General features: G+C 37.0%; 1 protein-coding gene across 7 annotated transcripts in view; it reads left to right on the top strand.

Moving 5' to 3' along the window:
• CACNA2D1 (calcium voltage-gated channel auxiliary subunit alpha2delta 1) overlaps window positions 1–26,177 on the top strand; it is a 433,456-nt gene that overhangs the window by 398,569 nt on the left and 8,710 nt on the right. For 3 of the 7 annotated variants that reach the window (XM_074827916.1, XM_074827915.1, XM_074827912.1), the window contains 14 exons: window positions 2,524–2,608; window positions 2,821–2,883; window positions 3,852–3,955; window positions 5,227–5,313; window positions 5,675–5,742; window positions 7,061–7,099; window positions 8,342–8,413; window positions 8,965–9,117; window positions 9,208–9,260; window positions 15,882–15,937; window positions 16,080–16,209; window positions 18,267–18,379; window positions 21,423–21,505; window positions 22,819–22,907. In XM_074827916.1, the coding sequence (XP_074684017.1) occupies window positions 2,524–2,608; window positions 2,821–2,883; window positions 3,852–3,955; window positions 5,227–5,313; window positions 5,675–5,742; window positions 7,061–7,099; window positions 8,342–8,413; window positions 8,965–9,117; window positions 9,208–9,260; window positions 15,882–15,937; window positions 16,080–16,209; window positions 18,267–18,379; window positions 21,423–21,505; window positions 22,819–22,907 (1,195 nt within the window). Of the gene's footprint in view, window positions 1–2,523; window positions 2,609–2,820; window positions 2,884–3,851; window positions 3,956–5,226; window positions 5,314–5,674; window positions 5,743–7,060; window positions 7,100–8,341; window positions 8,414–8,964; window positions 9,118–9,207; window positions 9,261–15,881; window positions 15,938–16,079; window positions 16,210–18,266; window positions 18,380–21,422; window positions 21,506–22,818; window positions 23,022–26,177 lie in introns of those variants that run through there. The other 4 variants (XM_074827917.1, XM_074827919.1, XM_074827914.1 and 1 more) reach the window with 2 other exon arrangements.

Genomic DNA, 26,177 nt, shown 5'->3' with positions numbered 1-26,177 from the left:
ACTGGGCTTTGGGAAGGTATTCACATTTTGAAATTGGACCGTAAACTCCATTTAGAATAAAAAAGAAGTTATGATTTTGAATGAACCATCAGTAATGCATTAAAGTCTTGTTCTCATGAAAAATTCAATGTTTGGATTTGTTTATGCATACAAGTCTGGTTAGCATTATTAATAATTTATAAATAGTTGGAATACATATTTTTGTCTTGCATTCCCCAAGTCTTTTTAACATGTTCCTATCAGGGATCACTGATCAATTCAATAAGAATCTCTCCGGTAGACTGTGTAACTGAAGGAATGTGCACTTAGATATGAGGTCTTCTCACAAAAGTTTATTTTTGTGTGCATGAGTTGGTGTTTGTTGTTGTTTTTAATAAAGTGATCTTATTCATTGACATATTGTTCACTGAAATGTTACTTGAGTCCCTTGACTCAATCATGGAAATGAAAGCATTCACTTCAAATGATTAAACCAGTTAATAGATGAAAATTCTATTATAATATTCACTAGTCATATGAGCAAATATTGAGGATACATTTAGTGATATTGTAGCATACCCTATGGTTTAGTAAGTAGTTATGTCAAAATGTTATCAAATTATTGTTATATTTCATTTTGGAATCCACACCAAAATTTAGTTTTTTCTTTCTTTTTTCTAATAATTAAGTTACTTTAAAAATAGTCTCCTGAATAAGTAAACAGTGCTGATCAAAGGAAACAGGGGCTATGGAAATTATCTCAGATAAAAATGCTTTTCAAAAGACATAACTAGTAAAATCCTCAAAATGAAATAATCTATATACTAGAAGTTTAATGACTGTTATATTTTGACTCACCCCATCCAACTTTAACCTGTTAGAAGTTAGCCAGAAAGTTAGACAATTGCCTCTGTTGTTACTAAGGGGATAGTAAAAGTAATTCAGCATACTTGTCTTCAACATCTGCTTTGTATAAGTAAGGCTCACTTTGTAAAGGTGCATGTGGTACAAGGGGATCCTAAACAAAAATTGCATCCAGTAAAATATTAGGAGTCTACAGTAACAGAGATAAATATCACTCTGAGAGACATATTTAGATATTTGTATTCAGATAGGATATCAACTTAATTTCTAGGAAAATGTGGGTGCAGCAAGTCCCTCCAAATTTCATCCTTACATTAATTAGTAGGGTTTTGTCATTACTTCCACCCAAAGAAATATTTTTAAAACAGTACCCTAACTTATATTACATACCATACTATGTCATTGTGCATGTGAGTAGGGAAGGTGAGTCTATGGCATTTAATGCAGTTTAACAGGTTTACCTAACTAAGCCATGTAAATCTATCTAGTGAGAATTAAATTGATGTATTAAGATGGTATGAGACAGTGCTTCCCACTGGTAAATCGGAGCTGCTGGCTCTGTGCATAGCATGCGCACACATTCAGGCTTCAGTGGATTTTATGGAAAAGCCTTTTTGCTAAAGCTTATGAAGCTTTTCCATACTCAGACACATGTCCCTGTTATCTGTTTTGTGAAAACAGACTGAATTGCAGTGTTTTTTTTAAAAAAAAGGTCAATATGAGTTTTCTGAAATCTGGGACCTAGGGTGAAGCACAGGGCATGTCATGGGTCTCTATGGAGCAAAACTGAAGAAAAGTTGAGGGTTTGTTTTTGTTTTTTATTTTTCCCCAGAAGGAGTTTTTGGTCTCCTCAACAAGGCTTGGCAGAATTCAGAGCTGCAGGTTCTAGTCCCAGAACAAGTGATTTATCAACACTGATTTAGTGTGTGACATTGAACACCAAGACCCAGATTTTCCCTTCACATTATTCAGCTCCAATTTAGCCCTGTTCTATTTTCCATAGGTAAAATCTGTTTTAACGTGCGTGCTTACTTCTGTTGACCATTCCTAGAACTTTCTCTTGCACAGTGGTACTGGAAAAAATGCTTGAGAAGCACTGTCTTCAAACCATCTTTTCAAAGATATTTAAAAATTACATATACATCTGAGCTACTAATTCAAAATCAGTTTATTTCCCTGTACCCATTTTCAGATGGAAAATAAGGTTCTTTGAAAGGCTGGGCCTTAACTGATTTAAATATATTTATGTTGTAGTTGACTTATCTCCATTTTTGTAGCATGTAAGAGTAAGTATAACTAAGAATTAAGTGTTGTTTCATTGCATCACCTGAGATAAAAAGTGTTTGAATGAAAACATGTTTTAAAAATAGGTTAATTTCCAAATTTAACATAGGGACTTTACAAAGTTGGGACCTGTACCCTTATCACCTTGCTTATTCCTATGACACAAAGATAGGTTTTTAGGATACAATGAAGGAAAAGTTTAAGTGAAGTCACCAGTGTGAGAGCAATCTATTTAACAGTAAGTACTTGATGTAATCTGGAATTAGACAGTATGTCTAATAGAAATGGCCCAATTTTTGTGGCTGTAGCATCTTCACAACTCAGAATTTTCTTTTAGCCTTTTAATGAAACTCCATGTCATATGGTTTCAGATGAGTGTCTTAACTCTTTTGGTAGGTAATACTGATATGGTCGTTAGAGTTTTGCTGGATGCGGGATTTACAAATGACCTTGCCCAAAATTATTGGAGTAAACTGTCTCTGTAAGTATTCTTTTTATTGACTGTGATCTTTTTGATGCATTTCAAAGTTTGATAATAAAGTAATATATGTGTGTGTATATACAGATATACAGTTAATGTTTACACAGGATAGATATTTAATTCACAGTTATGCACTTAAATGGCAACCCTTGACATAGAAACTTGTGAGAATTTAAGTCAGTTTTCATTTTAAATCTTATTTTTGTTTACAGTGATGGAGTTGTTGCACAATTTGTTGTTACAGATGGTGGAATTACTAGAGTGTTCCCAAAAAGGTAACAATTATAAAATAGTATAATATGATAATTTTGAAACCTGAAAGGTTGGAATGTTGTATAATGGATTTATTGAATGAAAAACAACTTCTCCTACAGTCTAATCTGGACTGATAACTATGAAATGAATGGTATGTCTTGTTTTTCTTTGATTTTACCTGTGTCATTGCTTGAAACTGATCTGTAGCATTATTTCCATAGCAGGTCCTTGCAATCCAAGTTTCTAATCAGTGTAGAGTAGCAGTAAAAGCAGTGCCCTTGTAGTAGTAGGGCCATGCTAATACCTAATTACTCCAAAGCACTCATTTGTTTGGCAGGCTGACAGTCTGCAAATACTGTCAAGCGGTAGGCTTTTTTTAGACTAATAAGAGCAGGTCAAATGGTCCAGGAGCTTCAAGAGAGAAAAATGTATGATTACCAGAGGGCAAAAAGAGAATGTGAAAGTGGTCATATAATAAGCTTGACACCCCCATCAGTGACTGGCAATAGTGAAGGCACCACTACAGATACACTGGCAAATGGCAAATTTATCTATTTTCTAAGGTTATTCTGTGTTTCTGCAAAATGGGAAAATGGCAATGAATTTTACTCCCAAAATCAGTTTCTCTTCTGTTTTGGTGTTCATTAATGATATAAAATCTTTTGGGATGATTTCTCAAGAGATAGCATGTGGTATAAAGGTTTGTTTATGTTTTGTTGTAAGTAGTGTTTCAGTTATATTTGTCTCAATAGATCTAAAGATGATGAGACAAAATCCATGTCATTCCAAGAATATTATTTTCTTTTTTTTCAAATTTTTTTTTAATAATTGCACCTGGCAGTTAACCAGTGAAAGCTGACAAAGTCTCAGGACTGTATGAATGAATGTCACATTATTTCCAACTGTGAAACATTAAAATAAAACCCTGTACCACAGCTTTAATGAGACTCTAACTATCTTTTTTTGATCACTATTTTTTTGTGATTAGGGCAGGAGAAGATTGGTTGGAAAATGCTGAAACTTATGAAGTCAGCTTCTATAAACGGAGTTTAGATAATGACAACTATATTTTCACAGCTCCGTACTACAACAGTAAGTCATCACTGTTTTGAAGTGTCAGGGCTAGCTAGTCCCATATAAGTGTACTTGTGGACATTTCCCATACCAGTTGAGGTCACTGGCAAAGGATGCAAGTGCCATACTTCATAAGGAAAAAAATCTTGGAACATCACCCATAATTAAGGAAAAGGTAGCTAGGAGGGCATTAAAAAAGGGACATCATCATTTGTCAACTCTAGTGGCCCTGTATGCTCAGAATTAACAAAGCTGAAAACATGCAGAGTACTGGTATTCATTTATTATACTGAAACACTGTTTTACAGAGCTGCTTTGGCAGGATAATTTTAAAAGGAAGTGAAAGAAAATTGCACTCACAGACAATAACACTACCTAAAAAAGCCTTATTTGAGCTGAGTTATGTATACTTCTTCAGCACCAAACTTAACTAGGGGGAGCAGGTATAAGTCTACAGAGTCCACAACTCTGTCCACTGCACCACTGCTTAATTTAAACTTTGCTTTTGAATTCTATTTCAAATTGCTGTTATTCACCAAAACCAGTTTGTCTGAAATACTTTGATATTTAAAACCTATATACGCACAATGTTAAGTGCTCGTCACTGATGTGAGCAGCATTAATCTTGCCAAGCTTGTCTAAAAGCAGATGCTACCACAAATGACATACTCCTCTCTTAAACATATGGGACCTTTTATTGCTGTTATTTCATACTTACTTATTTCATCTTTTCTCAATAAAATATTAAGAAGGTAATTAACTAAATTCCCTGAAGCCTTTGTTGTTCCTCAAAGAACTCCAGGGAATGTACTTTTAACTTGCTTTTTCATACTAAGCAGTGCTGAAAACAGGCTGAAGTCTGTCAGAGAAGTAATTGCTGCTTAGTGAGTGGTGTCAGTATACCCTACATTGAAAAATACACAGACGACAGCAGGATAAAATCTTTGGCTCTGATCCTGGTTTTAACAGAGCAGCTCACATGTGTAAAGCTATTCATGGTTCTGTTTGCAGAAAAAAAAAAGTCTACAGTAACTTTATGGAGCAGTGAAACCATGTACAAAAAGTGAATGAAGAAAAGTAAACAAAAGTATTCCACTTAGTCACCCATATGTTAGTGATCTGAACTATTACAGGTGATAAATGCGTAGTACAACTGGGTCAGTGCTTTTGAGTAAGGATTTTTTTGAATCATTCTGGGTATTTGAATGATCATTAATTTCAGTTTCAGAGGAAGAGGCTTTTATATCACCCTAACCTTTTTTTTTTATTTGTCCCTTCTATACTCTCAGAAAGTGGTGCCAATAGCTATGAAACAGGTATTATGGTAAGCAAGGCTGTGGAAATAACAGTTAATGGGAAGCTTCTGAAACCAGCAGGTAAGATAGAGTGCTGCTGAAACTCTAAATACATCAGTTATTTGGTTGTTGCTCAACAGTGAATTAGAAATTTAATTGAGATTTCAAAAGAACTTCACTTTTTATAACATTATTTTCTCTGAGACTGTTTTAATCTTGCTAGTGGAAATCAAGCCAAAGATCTGGTTGTGAGTAAGAGTGCTTAATTTATTAGTCTCATGAAGGATGTTGGTGGTCAGACAACTGAGCAAAACTCATATTTTGTACTTTTTCAGTTTAATAATTTAGATGTTATTATAATTTTTCCCTCTTTTTTTAGGATTCTACAGTTACCTTTTTTTTTTCATTTTACTAAAAAAGACTTTCATGTATTTCTTGTTAGTTGTTGGAATAAAAATTGACGCAACCAGCTGGATGGAAAATTTCACAAAAACCACAATCAAGAGCCTGGTAAGAAATTGACCAAGTCTTTTTTGAACTTTATTTGCATTTCTCAAAGCTTCAGATGCAAATAGGTCTAATAGCTCTTTGTGCCAGAGTCACACTGATGCATAGTTGCCAAGTAGTTGTGGTATTTAAATCATCCAAATGCACAAAAAAGATCTATGTTGAAATAGGCTGTATTTTGTACGTGTCTTGCTTTCATAATTACAGAACATGGATAAAGACAAAGAAATATTACATATTCCAGCCAGTAGGCTCCCTACTAAGATTATACTGTAACAATGAATATAATCTGCAAAAGAATTGGTGAATCTATTTTTATTTAATATAGAGGATTGATAAGCAGTAAACAGTAAGGATTTGTAGTACAACCAACATCACAGCATTTTAGCAGAACTTCATGAAATAGGTGCTTAACCCTTCCATTCCTTACATCTAATGCTTAGATATAAATGGGAAGGAGGAAAGGCTGAATGGAAGAGAAAAACTAGGGAATTAGTAAGACATTGGGAAAGGAAGGGCACAAAATGAAGACAGTTATGGAATAATTGGATGAGGCAATGTTGCTTGGTTGATATATTAAGGGAATTGATAACAGTGGCTGGCCATTGTAGATATTAGAGCTGTAGTTCAATGGGTAGGCAAATGCTTTGCCTAAATGTCATAACAGTTAAGGACAAAAATACATAACTGAAAAAGAGAAAGAAAGAGGAATATCTCAGAAATACTTGGAGATGAATGACTGCAGATGAATCTGGTAGTTGTTTTGCTCATGACATAATGCAAGGAGGCAGTTATGTGTATATATACATATTTCAAGAAAAAGAGAAAACATGTTAATAATCAAAGTCATAAAAGCTAACTGGAGATGGTGGGCTTCCTTTGTCACATGGGATTCCCATGCTTTGAGACTGATGAAGCTTTTCATGGTCAAAGAAGATAACTTGGCAGCATGTTTTCTAGGCTTTCTTTCCATACCCCAAACATATGGAAATATACATGTTCTTTCTCTTTTACTTTATACTCACAACCCTGACACCCTCACAAGTCCTCCAAACTATTTTTCTCTAATATATCAAGTATACTTAAAGAGAGAGATGTATCAGAGACTTTGTGAAAGACAGTAGAGATTGTGCTGTTTATAATTACTGAATACAGTTTGCTCACAGAGGTAATTGTGATAAATGACACACACTCAAAATAAATTTAAATTCATATACAGATATTGAAAATCAATCACTTGTCCTTGTTCGATTAATATTACTGCAAAATACAGGTTTTTTTGAAACATTTTTGTGAAGATTACTGTACTTCTGTTTTTTAGTGCAACAGTGAAATCTGTGGCTGTGAGAGAAACAGTATGGTAAGAATATGTTCGGTTTATGAATATCTGGCAGATTATGAAAATTCACTCATTCTCTCTAGATTTATCTAAGACAGCAATTCTATCATTATTGTATGAGGGTTAATTTTACAGTAAACAATGCCATCATTTGTGTCTTCAGAAAGAGATGAAGATTAGGAGGGGAGGGTGTGAAAGAGGGTATAAAACTCCAGTGAAGTGGTTGTTGCAAGAATCATTCCAATGAGGTTATAAGAACTAGAGGAAAGAAAAAAATAGAGTAAGAGCAATAGAGAATGATGAGAAGAAAAATGGGAGAAAAATATAACAGATGATTTTCAAAGCAAGAGGTGAATCCTGAGGAAAGGGAGTAATTAAAAAAAAAAAAAAATCTGAGAAAAAGAACACTAGAAATACCTTAGAGAAGGGTAAATGCAAGCTGAAAAGCACCAGAGTATATGATGTGCCCTTCAACAGTCATTAGTCATCCTTCTCTCCTCTTTTCCCAAACCATTCAGGATTTGGGGATCCCATAGCTCTGCTAGCACTCAGGAGAACACAGCTTCAGGAGCTATCACAATATCAGATTCTGCCGTTTGCTTAAAAGCTTTCTCTGTTCAGGTCTTCTGTGAGTTCTTTTGTGGAGTGTGAAGATCATTAAATGCCAAGAGTTACAATAAAAAGGCTAATCTGGGAGGTTATCTACTTGGCCTCACTGCTATCTCTCCAATCTCTGACTGCAAGGATCTCTTAAAAAATGCAAAGCATAGGGAACCAGTGGGTTTCCCATTCCTGTACCTGACACCTAGAAGAAACCCACTACAGTCCTTGGCAAGTGAAAAAAAACATGACTAGCAAGCTGCGAATTTGCCCTTAAGATTTTTACCATTAAAAACTGTAAATGGAAAAGGATTTTAAGCATGGCTGAAGCACACAAGAAGTTGTAGTCCCTTATTATGAGTTGAGATTCAATTATAATCAGATTTAATAAGGATATAGCACTCTTAGAGCTAACAAAGTATTGAGCAAATAAGAATTTACAAAACAACTTTTATGAAATTAAGCCACAAATAAGCCTTTGATCTGTACAAACTTTTATAATACTGATAGTGGTACTTATTATAGCTTAATATTGGCCCTTGGCTATGGGGTTGTGATTTAGCCTGAGCCACACAGATTTGAAGATACTTCTGAAGTGTTGAATAATAAATAGTTCTCTTAACAAATCCTTCCTGCAAAACATATTTTACTTTCTTACAACAGCATGTGGACTGTGTTATCCTTGATGATGGTGGATTTCTTTTGATGTCAAATCGGGATGAATATACACAACAGGTATGTATATTTTTAAGGAACAGAACAGGAAAAACAATAGGAAGAAGTTTTAAGAGAAAAAAACAGCATTTCACTGTCAACTTACCCTAAAAATAATATTTCCGAATCACAAAAAATTTACTCTATTAAAAATTCCAGTTATTTTGTTAGTCTTTTTCACAGTCTTATTTATGGTTCAAGATGCCATACTTCTACTAAGTTGTGTTCTTTGTGCTCTGCCCTTAAGCTGGTAGACTGCTGACAGAACTGTGATGGTGAGGGCAAGTAATATGGCATCCACCCACCTTATTTCTCAGATTACTTTTTCTCTTCCCCAAGCAGGGTGGACTCATTGTTAGTGCATTTAACAAATACTGTCTAACTGAAATTCTCCAACCAAGCTTTTGGGAGAGAAATAGTCAAACAAATAAATAAATAAGCAGCACAACTGGTTGAGTTGTGTAGAGGGAAAAAACAGTGGGGGGAAAAAATCATAAATGTTCACTGCACTTCTTAATGAGAATAATACTTGGAAATACTTTAACTTATCTCTGTGTATTCTCCCTTATCAGATTGGAAGATTCTTTGGTGAAATTGATCCTGGCCTGATGCGAAACCTGATTAATATGTCCCTGTATGCCTTTAATAAGTCGTATGACTATCAATCAGTCTGCGATCCTGAAGAAGAACCAAAGCAAGGAGCTGGACTTCGTTCTGCTTATGTGGTCAGTAGTCCATTGTACAATGACTGACATTCCCTTAAAAATCTGCAGGTCTGTATGCAAATAACATAATCTCTGTTGTTTTTTTCCAAGCCTACGATAACAGATATTTTGCATCTAGGATGGTGGGCTTCGGCAGCTGCCTGGTAAGTACAAGTGTGTAGGAAAACTGTATGTCCAAACTAGAATTAATCAGTAGGTTGAAACTCTTTTTATTCCATCCATAAAACCACTCTGAACCCTTTGTTTCTGCAGTTTCTCATGGTGAAAATTCTTAGCTATGTCTCCAAACTCCTTGGAAAATTCATTGTTAATTCAAAACTGCTGTTGCCAGGTTTTGTGATTGTGTGTTCTGACTCTACAAAATCAGCTTCAGGAAGCAGAGTTGGGATTAATGGTCTAAGTCTGACTGGCAGGTGTGAAGGCTCGAATGAAATTATTACATTTAGAATTATTGATCACTTGGTTCCCTATTTCAGAATATCATCTTTCCCTTTTTCTAACAAGAAGTCTTAAGAAAATCAATGTTTGCTTTTCAGTGAATCATTTTACAAAAACACATGAATCATAGAATCATAGAATGATTTGAGTGGGAAGGGACCTTAAAGATCCTCTAATTTCAACCCCCCCAGCCATGGGCAGGGACACCTTCCACGAGACCAGGTTGCTCAAAGCCCCGTCCAACCTGGCCTTGAACACTGCCAGGGAGGGGGCATCTACAACTTCTCTGGGCAACCTGTTCTACACAGTAAAGAACTTCTTCCTTTCATGTGATCTAAATCTACCTTCTTTCAGTTTAAAACTGTTATCCCTCATCTTATCACTACACTCCCTGATAAAGAGTCCTTCTTCATCTTTCCTTTAGGCCCCCTTTAAGTACTTATCGTGGTTTAAGCCCAGTGGGCAACTAAGCACCACATAGCTGCTCACTCACTCCCCCCCCAGTGGGATGGGAAAGAGAAAATACGACAAAAGGCTCAGGGATTGAGACAAGGACAGGGAAGGCTCACTCACCAATTATGGTCACAGGCAAAAGACAGACTCAACTTGGGAAAAACCATCAATTTAATTTGAACACCACCACCACTACTAATTTACCAATCAAATCAGAGTAGGACAGTGAGAAATAGAACCACATCTTAAAAACACCTTTCCCCTACCCCTCCCTTCTTCCTGGACTCAGCTTTGCTCCCAATTTCTCTACCTCCTTTTCCCCCAGTGCTACAGGGGGGAGGGAATGGGGCTTGCAGTTAGTTCATCACCCATTGTTTCTGCCACTCCTTCCTCCTCAGGGGAGGACACTCTTCCCCTGCTCCAGTGTGGGATCCCTCTCATGGGAGACAGTCCTCCACAAACTTCTCCAACATGGGTCCTTCCCATGGGCTGCAGCTCTTCATGAACTGCTCCAGCATGGTTCCCTTCCATGGGCTACAATCCTCCCAGCAACAGACTGCTCTGGCATGGGCTTCCCTCGGAGTCACAGCCTTCTTCAGGTGCAGCCACCTGCTGTGACATGCGGTCCTCCATGGGCTGTGGATGGATAGTCTGCCATCTCACCATGGGCTGCAGGGAAGTCTCTGCTCCAGCACACACCTCTGCTACTCCTTGACTGATCTTAGTGTCTGTGTAGGTGTTTCTGCACGCTACTCCTCTCTCCACGGGAGGTTCCTAAGCAGTTATTTTTTTTCCTTCTTAAATATGTTATCACAGAGGCACTACCACCATCACTGATTGACACAGCCTTGGCCAGAGGCAGGTCCAACTTGGAGCCAGGGAAGCTTCTAGCAGCTTCTCACAGGAGTCACCCCTGTAGTCCTTCCTCCGCTACCAAAACTCTGCCACACAAACCAAATACAGTACTGGAAGGCCACTACAAGGACTCGCTGGAGCATTCCGTTCTCCAGGCTGAACAACCCCAACTCTCTCAGTCTGTCCTCATAAGGGAGGTGCTTCAGCCCCCTGATCTTCTTCATGGCCCTCCTCTGGACCCACTCAAGCAGGTCCATGTCCTTCTTATTCTGGGGGCCTCAGAGCTGAACACAGTACTCCAGGTGGGATCTCACAAGAGAGCAGTAGAGGAGGAGAATCACCTCCCTCAAGCTGCTGGCCACACTTGATGCAGCCCAGGATACAGTTGGCTTCACGGGCTGCGAGTGCACGTTACTGGCTCATATTCAGTTTTCCATCCACCAGTACCCCAAGTCCTTCTCCACAGGGTTGCTCTCAATCCACTCATCCCCCAGCCTGTATTGATAACAGGGGTTGCCCTGACCCAGGTGCAGAACCTTGCACTTGGCCTCACTGATCCTCGTGAGGTTCTCATGGGCCCACTTCTCAAGCTTGTCCAGATCCCTCTGGATGACATCTCGTCCCTCAGGCGTGTCAACCGCACCACTCAGATTGGTGTCATCTGCAAACTTGCTGAGGATGCACTCGATCCCACTGTCTATGTCATTGATGAAGCTATTAAACAGTACTGGTCCCAGTATAAACCCCTGAGGGACAGGAATTGTCACTGATCTCCATCTGGACATTGAACCATTGACCACTACCTTCTGGATGTGACCATCCAACCAATTCCTCATCCACCAAACAGTCCACCCACCAAATCCGTATCTCTCCAATTTAGAGAGAAGGATGTTGTGGAGGACCATGTCAAAGGCCTTACAGAAGTCCAGACAGACAACATTTGTAGCTCTTCCCTTATCCACTGATGTAGTTACTCCATGAGAGAAAGCCACTAGATTGGTCAGGCAGGACTTACCCTTAGTGAAGCCATGCTGGCTGTCTTGAATCACCTTCCTCTCCTCCATGTGCCTTAGCACAGCTTCTAGGAGGATCTGTTCCATGATCTTCCCAGGCACAGAGGTGAGACTGACAGGTTGGTAGTTTCCAGGGTCCTCCTTTCTACCCTTTTTAAAAATGGGTGCAATGTTTCCCTTTTTCCAGTAACCAGGGCTTCACCTCACTGCCATGATTTTTCAAATATCATGGAGAGTGTTTTGGCAACTACATCAGTCAGCTCCCTCAGGACTCTGCGATACATGTTGTCAGGTTGCATAGACTTATGTATATTCAGTGTTCCTCAGGTGGTCACGAGCCTGATCTTCTCTTACAGTGGGAGGGACTTTGCTCCTCCAGTCCCAGTGTTGTGGTCAATACACTCTAGAGGTATGGGAAGAGAGGTTGCCGGTGAAAGCTGAGGCAAAAAAGTTGTTGAGTACCTCAGCCTTCTCCTCGTTCATTGTTACCAGTTTGCCAGTTTTGCTCATCAGGAGGGTACGCTTTCTTTGGACTTCCTTTTCTGGCTGACATACCTGTAGAAGCCCTTCTTATTATTCTTTGCATTCCTTGCCAAGTTCAGCTCCAGCTGCACCTTGGCCTTCCTGACCCTATCCCTACATAACTGGGCAGTGTCCCTATACTGTTCCCAGGATACCTGTCCCTGTTTCCACTGCCTGTGCATTTCCTTCTTGCCCTTTAGTTTGACCAGGAGGTCTCAACTCATCCATGCCGGTCTCTTCCCTTCCTTTCCTGATTTCTTACATGTGCGGTTTGAGAGCTCTTGTGCTCTATGAAAAACTTCCTTAAAGATCTGCCAGCCTGTTCTGCTCCCTTGTCCCTGAGGGCAGTTTCACAGGGGGTCTTATTGATGAACTCCTTGAACAGCTGGAAGTTTGCTTTCCTAAAATTTAGAGTCCTGACTTTACTCTTCACCTGATCCATATCGCTCAGGACTGCGAACTCCACCAGCGCATGATCACTGCTGCCCTGGCTGCCTCCAATCTTGACATCACCAATTAGCTCACTTGCATTGGTGACCAACAGATCCAGTGTCACAGCCCCTCTAGTAGGGCTGTCTATTACCTGGCTTAAGAAGTTGTCCTCAATACACTCCAGGAATCTCTTGGATTGCTACAGCTCGACATGCTACTTTTCCAGAAGATGTCGGGGTGGTTGAAGTCCCCCAGCAGGATGAGAGCCTGTGAGTGCAATGCCTCCTGTAGCTGGAGTAAGAAGGCTTCATCAATAGGCTCCCCTTGATCAGTCAACCCAAAAATGGATAGATCGTGAAGAGCTGTCTCCTTCCTTGTCTGTCCCTTCTGAACAGCCTGTATAAAACAGATTTTTTTTCTTCTGTTATGTACCATTACGTTTTAAAGTTGGGTTTTTTTCATAATCAGTTCAGAACAATATAGAGGAGATATGAGAAGCAGGTGTGTACTTTATGTAGTAAACTGAAATATAGATAGTATGAGCCAGCACATCTCAGGGCAACAGGCTGAGGACCCTCTCTAGCACTCTGTCCCTCTAACCTTTGCATGTCATCCCACAGCTTGTCATGGGCAATCCTGATATTATCCCCTTACTTTTTCAAGTCTAGTTGAAAGCTCTGTCAATGACCCCCACTAGCTTGTGAGCAAAGAAGCTTTTCTACTACAAAATGTAAAGAAGTCTTGCTTCAGAACTGCAAGATGACCAGTATGTTATCTGATGACACAGTTCATTTAAAAGCTCTTATGATAATTATTAGTTGGTTCTTTGAAATGGGATGTGAAAATCACTACCGAACTATTTCAAGGAAGCAAATACATATAAAACATTTTGGATAATCCTATAGTCATTGTTCTAGTATTTTCTATAGCTGATGGGAAAAGTTGGTATATTTGAACTGTTGTGGATTTTTGGGATTGACCTTGAGAGAGGCAGGATTCCACAAGTAATTAGGTTTATCTTTCACAATCAGAATACTGGATACATTTTAAAACTAAAGGTGCGTTTATGAGCTTTCTTTTCTTTTGACTTTGGTTTGTGCATTATTAATAATAGCCACAGAAATAATTTTACCTTTTTCAGAGCCATGTAGATAGACACCCCTATCAGCTACTTACTCCAGCATCACATTGGGATCAGTAATTGGGACTGATGTGATAGTTTTGCATTGGTGTGAATAGCACCCTTGGAGACTGTTCCTTTTTCTAAAGTTTCATGAAGCTAAGAGTTAAAATATATAGCAGCTGAACAAACACAATTTTCTCACAGATAGCACTATGAAGATTGTATGTTGGTTTTTATTGTTGGTTACATTTTGTTAACAGCAACAACAAAAATCTCGGTTTTCTAGGATAATAGCAAACCTCAAAAACTGGATATGGGCAATAATCCAGAAGAGAAACTTGAGCTCTTCCCAAACAGAGAAACTTTAGTTTATCAGTGTTCAAATCAGACTCAGTGGTCTGGACTCAATTTAGACCTGAGGTTTATTTTGTGTGATGTTTAACTTGAAAGCACCACATGAAAGTACTTTCTATGGACATGTTTTTAATGGAATCTAGGTCAGAAGTAGGCAGCGAAGGCCATTAAGCAAGCAGAGTGGAAAGGGCTGACCAAAAAATGGATTCAGTGAGGCACCTGGCAAAAGCAAATGCAGGGAAATAAGAGAAACCAGGTTATTAAAGGAAACTATAGTGTTTCAGGCAACAATGTGGGATAAAGGTGTGAGTGATAATTTTCAAAATTTATATGGGATACATCAGCATTTAGTTAAGAGAGTATGTATCATTTCTCCTTCATGCTCCTTTAACTCCTAAGATTTTACAGTTTTCCCAGGCTGCCTTTTCACTCAGTTCACGGTAAATTCTGTGGTAAGCCATTACGAAGGATTACTATTTTCTGGCAGCAAATTGCATCACAGTTGAATGGCATCAGGTCTCTTCTCATCCGTGATGGTTGGTGCACTGTCCATCTGATGATTCGAGGCACAAAGCTGTGGATGTGAATCCAGAGCTCCTTCAGGCCATGCCTCCACTGGAAAGGTGACAGGCAGATTCAGTTTCTTTACACATGGATCACACTGGATAAGGAGAAAAGTAAAAAATCTTGGAGGTTGAATAAAGTTATACAGAGTTCCTTCTCTCTACAGAACAGGTGTTAGATCAGAATGAGATGAAGAGAGATCAAATCATATTTGTAGGTAGAAGCAAACCTAAAATATGAAGACAGGAAACTATAACTTAGGAAGGTTTAAGTAGAAGCAAGGAGTCAAGGAATATAACTGTTGCAATTCCTGTTTTGACAGGTTGGTAGAGGAGAAGGCAGCCAAGTATGTGGCAAGCTGGTACTTGTTTTAAGTAAATAAAATAGGAAAACTATGATCATAGTGAAGAAAAATAATTTGAAATAAATGGAGGTCTTTAAGTGTAAGTGTTTCAGCAGCACCTAGGATGAAAATATATTCCATACCTCAAGAGCAGGAAGAGATGATTTTAGAAGTCAACTGCTACAGTAATTATTTTTATAATATACTTGTAATATTCCAGTGTTCATCTCCTTCTCAGCAGTTTAATGAACCTTAATCAGTGTAAAGTATCTAATTCAGGAGCATTTTTCTTGAGTGTGTTCAAAAGGAGTTCTGGTTGGTTTAAGTGTTAGAGGAACGCCAACATAGCTCTTCCACCTCCCACAGAGGTATAAAAGGAGGACATGGATAGCATGGATAACATTTCCATTATGTGAGTTATGGGCACAAACGATAGGAAATCTCAACAGTAAAATAAAAGTTTAGTGTGAAAGAAGACCTGGAAGAAAATACAAAAAGGAAACCAGAGTCAAACTGTAAGGTTTAAAGAAACACAGCTTTGATAACTGGCAAAAGCATAATAAGCCATGATGATTTTGTTGTTAATAACCCTTATTTGAATAGTTTTTAAGGATCCATTAAAATACAAAGAGCCTTTAACAAATATATATTGTCTTTCTGTGTTCAGGTCTATCTTACAGCAGCTGTTTTTGAGCTTGACTTTTCCACGTTTCCTTGAAGCAGGTAAGTCAAGAGAATGTTAAAGAGTCAACTTTGAGTGAAGTAGAAGGTAAGAATCTAGGCTGGGGGCCATATTTGGATATCCCCATTGCGTCTGTGACCTAAAAATGTCATTGTTATTTATTTATTTTCTTCTTTCTGTCAGCTGATATGGAAGATGATGATTTCAGTGCTGCCCTGCCTAAAACAAGCTGTATCACTGAGCAAACTCAGTATTTCTTTGAAAATGATGATAAATCGTTTGGTGGGATTGTAGACTGTATAAACTGCTCCAGGTAAAATTTCTTCAGTATAAATAATAACTTCTGGATATTCATTTATTCTACAAAAGATAATGACACTATTATAAGAAGAAAAAATCCATTTTGGATTAATTACACCAAACTTACCTAAGCAAGACAGAGAAGTATATAGAAAGTAGAATGATAAATTGCATTATCTTTGTATTTGGCTAGAATGAATTTTAATTGTAATTAAATAATTATAGAAATATTTTTGTCTAATTTTTGTTTTATAGTCTGTATATGCTCCATGAAAATTGTATCTCTATCTCTGTTGCAATTTGATTTCTTTTAATTTATTATGTGAGTTTACAGGTATTCTGAAATATTCAGAAGGAGATGATTTTCTTTAATCTAGTTATGCATTGCAATTTTTGATGGTCAAGAAGATTATGCAATTCATCTTCCAATTTACCTTCTAGTCAATAGTGCTCATGATTTAAGAGCTGTGGGTCTTATTAAGCAAACCATGCTGTTTCGTTTTGTGATTAAAAGTATTACTCTTCAGGGTCCGTGTGCTTATTCAAGATGATGTTTAACGTTATGTTAAAAAAATTGACTACTTCAGAAACATAGCAACTTGGACCAAGTTCTGTGTTTCATAGTGAAGCCTGCTGGGTTTAAAGTTTGCATAAATTAGGATTTTCTGAAAATGTCTTAGAAATTAAAATTAACAGTCAGCTTTCAAACTCTTTGAAGACAGTATTTCAAGCCAGGAAGGAAAACAGAGGACATCATTGGAGAATGGTGAACATAGCCAAAACACGTAGACATTTTTTCCCACTTCCATACTTCCTTCTCCATATTGCCAGCATGTCTTTGTGTGGTACCTGGTTGTGCAGAGAACTCATTAAGCTGGGTTTTTTGGTTTTATTCTTGGTTCTTGTAGGGTTTTTTGGTTTGGTTTTTAATTATTTTTTTTTAGTCTGGAGAGTTTTCAGAAGAGTTCTTTAGTTCAATTTACTGAAAGACTACAGAAATTACTATGCTAATATTGCAAAAATAGTGCCACAGTGTGGGAATGAGTATGAAAAGACAATTTAAGATGGTTAAAACAACCAGATGTTAATCGTAATGTCAGTTATTTAATTAACAGGTGGTTTGTCCTCTTGTTTTACCCAATCAGTGGTATAAATTCATCATATGTGAAATTTAAGAAATAATCTGATCAATTCACACCTAAGTAATTATATATTACCACTCTGCTTATATAGAGAGGTAACCTTGTGTATGAAAAAACTTGCTTGTTATTTTATATGTGTATGAATATGTATTTAGAATCCATTAAAAGCAATTAACCTGTTAGACTGTCCTGATTTTACCTCTCTTTGACAGGTAGAATGTATTTTACTAAGGACTGAGAAATATTAAGATTTTTTTCTCTGCCTTTTTGAAGGTCTGTCTTCCTTTCCAGTAAATTTAAATTGTACATGAAAATGGTCTTTGCAAAATCCAGAAATATCATTACCTTTAGTATCTAAGCATGAAGTATAGTATCTAGCTTATAGATCAAAGGTATAATACTGCCTATTCAATTATTTATAAATTGAAAATGACCCTACAAACTTAAAGGCCTTTTATGGAATTATATGTACATAAAAATACAGCGAATAAACATCCAATACACAGCATAGGTACTCTAAACCTCTTTCTCACCCTTCTTACAGACAGGTTTGTGTGTTGGGGTTTTGTTTGGTTGGTTTTGTGGTTGGGGGTTTTCTCAGTGTTGTTAGGGATTGATGCTGAAATGATTTTATTTCTCAGTACAACCACTCTTGTAGCAGTACAGAGCTAGCTATTAACTCAGTTAAAGTCATTTTATGTCTTTTCTGCTAATAAGTCTAATTGAAAAAGGGAACCATGCTAATGTCAAAAAGATTACAAAATTTGTTATAAATGTTTATTGCAGTTTGTTAATGGAAAAGATAAACAGTAGCAGGCAGACTGAATTTGTGAAGTTGGATTACTTTTATTCCAATACTGTTTGTCCTTCTCAAATACAGATTTCCTTGCTTCATTTAAACATAGGTTTTTGTTGGCTTTTTTTCCAGACTTTATCATGCAGAGAAGATTTCAAACACCAATCTAGTATTCATTATTAGTGACAGCCAACTGCTGTGCCGCTCCTGTGACCCAAAGCCACTGATGCAAGCGGAGAAGCCGGGTATCCTTTAAAATCATGTTATTTAGTAGTGTGGATTGATTTTTGGCTATGATATACTGTAATATATTGGGGAAAAAAATGGCCTGTTTATATACATATTAGTAGCATGGTTGCCACTGGAGTACTTGAAGCAGCAGATATTTGTGGATGATATCATAAATGATCTGAGGCAGAAGTCATTGAGGTAGAGAGCAAAGCTGCTATTTGTGAGGACCTAAACAGAAATGGGCTCACAGAAACTTAATGAAATTTCCAAAAGGCAGATGCAAAGTTTTGGATCCAGGACAGAATAACAACATGCAGCTGGATAGGCTGGTGGTGGAGTGAACAGCTTTGCAGAAAAGGACTTGAGGATCATGGTGGACAAGAAGTTGAACATCAATTGGCACTGTGCATTGCAATAAAGAGGGCCAGTCACATCGTGGGTATCTTAGAAACAGTGTAGTCAACAGCTTGGGAGATTTGCTCCATCTCATCTCTTCAGCACTGGTGAGAACACATCTGGAGTGCTGTGTACAGTTAGGGGCTCCCCAGTACCACACTGACATCCTGGAGGAAGTCCAGTGAAGGGCCACCAAGGTAGTTGACATCTGGACCACAGGACAGGCAAGAGGAGCCTGAGAGTCCTGTGTTTGTTCAGCCTTCAGAAAAGACAAGGGTAGGTCTGTCTAAAGAAATTTTAAAAAAGCAATACCAAGATAAGAGTGTCATGAAAAGTTGTGATGCTGCACTGATGCCTGCAACACTGAAGTGAAGTGATGGAGGTACTTTAGTGTGTGCGTAGTGTCAATAAGAACTGCTTGCTTCTTGTGGAAAGTGCTTTAACCATCAAAGGCTACAGTTTATCCAGCTGCTAGCATAGAATTTCTTCAAAGCTGTCTGGAGACATAGGTGGCATACATACTAAGCGGAGTCCTTGCAACACATACATTAAAATTAAAAGCATGTGAAAGGTTGTTCTAATTTACAACGTCCTTCATGTCAATCTCTATGCCTTTAGCCTTTTCACTCCAGTAGATATGTGTAGGTGATGGTGATGAAAAATACATAAAAACAACATACACACGTTCTAGACCAAGAGAAATTCACCTAAATTTCTCTTTGCTATATATGCTTGAGGATAGCATGCCAGAGATATTAAATCATAATTTGGATTATTAGAATATGGAAAACAATTAGTAGTACCTTTGTCCATATCAGGAAGTTAGTTGAGACAGCATCTCCCATTCCTGAAAGAAAACCAGATGGTGGTAGAGATGACTCTGTTTCTTTGGCACAAACAATGCATTCATTGCCACATTAATAAAACTGGAATTCCATCCACACTTTGGCTGAAAAGGAAGTTACATTGAGGTAGAAGCAATATCTATGTCATCACAGAACTATGTAAACACAGCCTAATATTCTAATTGGCTCCAGTCCATGACAGTTTGATTAACTGTTGCCACTGTCTGAATTTATAGACAGCACTCGCTATAGAGAATGAAGCACATTTGATGGGAAATGGGCACATGACTTGCATTTCCCTGTGGGGCCCAAACATTCTGGAAAGCAATAAATGACCTCAAATGGCAGCTAGAGCAGCTGGGTGGGCATATATTGACTAAATGAACTATTTTATTTTTGTTCCAACTATGCAGCACTAAGCTATTCTCTCTTCTATAACTAAGGTACATTGTGAAATGCAGATGTAGCATAACATCACACAAGCAGACAGAATGGCCTTTGGGTGCTATTCAGATGGTTATTATTAAGCTCTGCTTCCTTCTGGCTGGTACAGCTTTGCTTGTGCACATGGTCTTTTAGAATATTTCTACGTTTTGACTTCCCTTTCAGCTGGGCCCCAGCAGAGGAAAGGGGGTGTGAGTCTGATAACATCTGAATGAAGACAGATGTAGATCTGTAGAACTAAATTCCCCATCCTCTTGCCTTCTCTTCCATTGGGCATCTCCACTCATTGCAATGAAGCTTCTGTAATACACCACAGTAGCACATGAATAGAATTGCTTCAAGTATAAGTTAGAGCTACTAAGTAAAGTTCTGGTGCTCAATTTTTTAAAAACTCTCTCTAGCTTAGCTTTAATGTGTGTACTACCAACAATGGAATAAAAAAAGCTTAACATACTGAATGGTACTATAAGCAGGTTTCAACAGAAGACAGTTTTGCAGTTTACCATATCCATGCCTTTCAAGTATGATGCAATTACTCGTGTCCCTTGTTAGCCTGTGGTAAATGGGAAGTATAGTATTTACACTTAAATATCAGCCATTACAGATTTCAGAGACATAAGTTAAAGCATTACCTCATGTTTACACTTAGCTATTTAATAACATGTCACTGTTCCCGTTTCTATCCTGCTGTTCTGCTGTTAGTTTGGACAGCATTTTCTCTGCCTTCCTTCATCACTGAAATGCTAATGAGGTCTGATTAGGTCTTCTGTCATTTACTATCAAAGTCTACAGTGGGATGATCTTGTCTATGGTATTTGAGGTAATATAGGTGTACGCATAATAAAACCAGTAGTTTTTATAGGCCTTCACTCCAATTTTCAGCCTGTATATAACATTACTTTTGCAAACAGGCTTCCTCACTTTTACTGCGTATCTTCATTTTGGCAGAATAAATCAGTGGTAACATATGCTATAACCAATCAGCACCATTGAAAGTTTACTACTTTATTAAATATTTTCTGTAAAATTTATGCAATGGTGGTAAAAGTAATACAGAAAATCTTAAAAACCCCCAGCTTTTATTTTTGTTTTGTGTACAGTTCTGGAAGTACTGGTTCTAAAAAGTCATGCAGGATGTTTATTTTCTTGATTGAAGCAGTGTAAAAAAAAGGACATTTGATTTCGATTTATCTGGAGGGTTGGGTTGGGTTGGTTTTCTTTAATTTAAACAAGGAACTGTGACTATTTGTGTTTATTTCAGTACTATCTGAATTAGCATAAAACTTCTCTCCCATGAAAGTAAAAACAGAAGGTTAATCCTGTTAATGTATGATGCACGAAAAACAGTCATGCTCCTTAACCAGAGAAACAGATGAAGGGCCAAATCCTTGTGAAATGGTCAAACAACCTAGATACAGAAAGGGTCCTGATGTCTGTTTTGATGAAGCCAAACAGGTAAAATTGAACTTGTAAGACTTTACGACTACCATTAAAAACAACTGTAGAGTTGATTTTAGAAGAGCAGTGAAAACTATGTTTAAATATACCTTGGTGCCTGGTAAACTATCTATCACTAAACATACTATTCACTCTAGACCATAGCCATTCTATTTCAAGTATCTCATGATTAACATAAAATTAACGGCTGCTTTCTTATCTGCCTTTCCTATAACCATTTTACTTTCACACATGATTCCCACTATAAAAAACCATCAGCAAACATAAAACTGACGGTCTCTGTACGGTGCTGTGAAATCCAGTTCTATGGCTTTCACAAATAGATGATAATTCTGGCTTAGAAGTAGTATTTTCACATTAGTGTTTCCAAATATTATTTAAAGGTGTTGTTAAATGTTCAGAAACATTTTATCTTGTTTAAGGTGTCATTCCTCTTAGAAATTCTGCAAATGTGTATTGACCTTAGGTCACATTCTTAACAGGTATAAAAGTGCATTCACTTTACTGATACCAGCAAAACTATGCTGTTTAGTACTCCCTATGCCGTATACATTACAGATTTGAAGGAGAAAAATTATAACTGTTACATATATAAATAATTTTGAATATTCTGTCTGTCTTTTCAAAATACTGTATGAAAGACAATATGTTGGATTCAAGTTGTTCAGAATAGATTTCAAGACAAAAACTACTGAATGGGGAAGTACCTGCCATTATATAAAATAAATATTTTAAAAATGTATCTTTAATGCCTCATCTCATTTCTGCAAGGCAAATATTGACCAAAACTAGTGCTATTAGTTGCCTATAACTGCTGTATGTGCTGGAACAAATTTTGTTCTAGTATATTCTCTGCTTTTCCTTAATGAGGCACAATTACTGAGATGTCAGTAGTGTTAAAAAAGTCCAGGCAGTTAATATCCAATGCATTTTTCTAATAACCAAATTTTATTTTAAAAAGGAAGTCTTCTTACTGTCCAACAAAGGTTTAAAAAAGTTGAAAAACCATCCAAAAGCGATTTGGCCATTGTAAATATTCTAAATCCTCCTGATGTGATTGTGTGTGAAAGTACAACTCTTGCTCACTAGCTTGATGTGCTATTCAGTGTGTAAGTCATGTGTTTTGTAACAGTGGATTGTTTTGGTTAAGTTTATTTGCAAAATTTGCTGTGAATCTCTTGCTCTTGGGTGGATGCTTTCACATTAACTCTGCTAACTGCCAGCAATCTGCATGATATCTCATCTTGTATGTCTTTTTTTCTGTGTTTTCTTTCCTTTCCTCTACTTGCTACTTTGCCTGTTATTAATAGGATCAGCCTATATGCACAACGAGTCGTGCCTCTGCCATGACGTCCGCTCCTATCTTCATTTTTCTGCAAGTTTTCATGTGGTGTGGATGGTCAGTTACTTTCTCTAATTTTTTGTTTTGTTCTTGGCTTAAAAAATTAGCAGACTTTTTTACTTACTAAGCATACAAAAGAAAACAGAATGAAGCGAGTCCCAAAAGCAACAATCTGGAGCAAATTACTATTGCAATATTAAGGGAAATTAAATATAAAAAAACCCTGTCTGGAGCCTTATAAATCACAATTACAGACCACAAGGGCCTCTCCCATAGCAAATACAAAGACACGGGAACCTGTTGGGTTTATATGGTCGGCTCTTTGAGATTGCACATGTACCAACTGAGTCAGTGTCATTCCCTTCAAAACATTTTTCCCTTGTCCCTGTTAAAATGAAACAGAAGAAAGTTTCCTGTACAGAGGTAAATAAAGGTACAAAGTAATTAGAAGATACTATAATACCTGTAAAAATAAAGCTGTACTTACGGATAGCAAGGATGAGTGCTCTGTGTAAGTGTTTCTACTGAGAAGAGTAAGGCGTTTTCACTGCATTCAAATTAACCCAAATGTTAATGATGGAACTTAATAGTGTGCATTAAAACTATGAATTCAGTAAAATAATATTTTTACTTTTTATTTTTTTGCAACTTAAACATACTAATTTCCAAATTACAGCAGAAGGTGGGTTTTTTCTTCTAATGAAATACATGGATATATAGAGTCCTGTGTGTTGACCTACTGCAGACTCTGGGGTTCATAACGAATGACTTGGCATTTTAGACTACGTTACATTTAATGCTGTGAGAGTGTGCACTGCTGTGCTAGTGACATATATGCAAGAGTACTGCTGATCTAAAGAGAATAGAATTCATGACCTTGTACACTGGAGGGGTTTCTGATCAATATTATTACTCAGAAAACCACTAGAGGGAGATACTAACTTATCTATCAGAGTAAAGCCAACTGAGGCAGAAATGGAAATTTAGAGCTAATTTTTCAGAGTTAGTGTAGTAAAATACTGAAAATTGTAACAATTTAGAACACTCATTTTCTCAATAATTTATATTCTCTTTATACTTGGGGGAAGTTTCAATTAATACAACTTGAACATTAGTGAAAAAAAGCTTAAAGTTCTGTTTAACAGCTGTATTTGAATTACTGTGATGTTTCCTATTCTGTATTTAAATTATCTAATTTCTAGCAAACCTAGGAACTCGCACAGCTATGGCTGAAGGTTGTAAGGAAGGGTGAAAGTCCCTTCCCCCAAGCCAGTGGTATTTCACGTTAAAATCTAGAAGATTAACATCTGAATTTGCTCTGCAAGTAACCTTATTTTAATTAAAAAGCTACTGTCCAATGTACATAAGGCAGCATAGACTCACCTTGAGCTGAATTCTTTATGTCCAAAATGGTCTTTCTGCTCGAGAAGGCAAACCAAAATACTGGGAAACCATGGAATATAATTTTAGCTGATAGACTTTTTGCAGCAGAAAGTTATAAAGGTAATTTTGTTCATCCATCCTGTTTTTAATAACTTTGTGATTTTGGAAATGGGTTCTCACTGGACATTAATCTGTGTAGTTTCATTAAAATCACTGAAGCCAACACAGATACAAACCAGCTGATCAGGTTCAGTAATGGCAGCTGTTTTTTCTTTTTCATCAAGGATAACAAAATAGTCTTTATCACCCCCTTGAATAACTTGCTCTCACTTTGTATATGCACACTGTTTTTGTTTGCCATGCCTGAGAATAAAGAGAACAACTCTACAAGTTTTTGCCCATTCTGGGAGTGTCTGATTTCCATCAGCTCCAGGGATATCAGTGGGAGCTTTGAGGGTGATTAGCAGCCCAGAAAGCTGTATACATCTTGATGGGATTGATTGTATCCCTGATCTATGTGTGGGTAGCTGTACAGCTTTGACAGCTTTGTGTGGTAGTCCAGACAAAGGAGGGTAACACAAAATTTATGAAAGACCATGCATTGGGACTTGAAATGACTGTTCAGTAAAAGCAAAGGTGTTCTCTGTTTAGTATGAAACATTTAAAATATACATTTATAAAAGGTATAACTTTGAGGTAACCACTTGATATCAAAGGCCAGATCAGAAGATCTTTGGCAGATATTGTTGGTTTATCTTTTTTCTAGTTGGTGTAGCACAATGGGTTCTGATAAATGATTAAGGTTTCAGGACAAAGTTTTAGTACGTTAAATAGTTATAGTTTACTTCTAAAGGAGTAACAAGTATGTTTATAGACTTAGATATGTATGTGTATCTATATGTATTTATATTTCCATGTGTGTCTTTAAAATTTTGGACTGGCACTGCCTTCAGGGAAATGTTGATATATAGCAATGAATATGTGGGTTTGATACTTAACAATGAATATATGATTTTATAAAAGCATTCATTTTCATTCTGCAAGTGATGAATAATTTTCAGTGTGTGATGTTGTAAAATAATCATCTTTAGAGTTATCATAGTAAGGCATGACATGAAGGAGATGACATTTGGATTTGATGCTTCTCTACCTCAAGCATGCAAGGAAATTTGACATGTGACTTATTAATGCAAAAAATTTCTCATATACTTCTGATTAAATTAAACTGGCTACAGAGGATTCTTTGCAATTTCTTTTCCATTTCTTTCTCCCTTCAAAGAGAAATATTATACATAATATTATTTTGAAGACAACAAAGAGAGGACCTCCCCAGCTGATCTGTTGGTTATTCAGGTTTTCTGCGTGACTAATGTAGTAGTGACCAATGTAATGGGCTGGAAAATTTCAGTGAAACTGCTTAAAAATAGTTCAGTGTCTTATTGCACAGGCAGAGGTTAAGATAAGATAAGGTAAAGATAAGATAAAATGATGCTATGTAATTTGTTATAAGAAATTTTATAAGAAATCTCAAGAAGAACATTTACAGGAAACGGTTGAGAAGTTTTTGTAAAACTCAGGAATAGGGGAAGTGTTTTCAAAAAAGACATTTTGAAGACCATTCAAAACTCATGTTTTGTTCAATCTGGTTCCATATTAATGTTGGGATCCCACTCACTTCCATAAAACTGTTGATTTTTTAAATTTATGTAAATCAGCATGTAATCAGTTTTTCTCCTTTTTTTTTTTTTTTTAACATTTCTTGTAATTTTCACAACAGTTAAAGCACACAAGAAAATTACAATGTGCAATGCTGGGGAGGAAGAAATAATTTAGATGGGATTTAGTGTACCTTCTTTGCCACTACTATTTTTGTCTTGGCTTAGGACACAAAAGAATAACCAATTCCAGAGAGAATATTTAGAAATTGTTCTTGGCAGAACTGCT

This window comes from Strix aluco, chromosome 5 (genome assembly GCF_031877795.1).
Source record: "Strix aluco isolate bStrAlu1 chromosome 5, bStrAlu1.hap1, whole genome shotgun sequence".
Taxonomy (NCBI): domain Eukaryota; kingdom Metazoa; phylum Chordata; class Aves; order Strigiformes; family Strigidae; genus Strix; species Strix aluco.
This window is presented reverse-complemented; position numbering and strand designations above follow the sequence as displayed.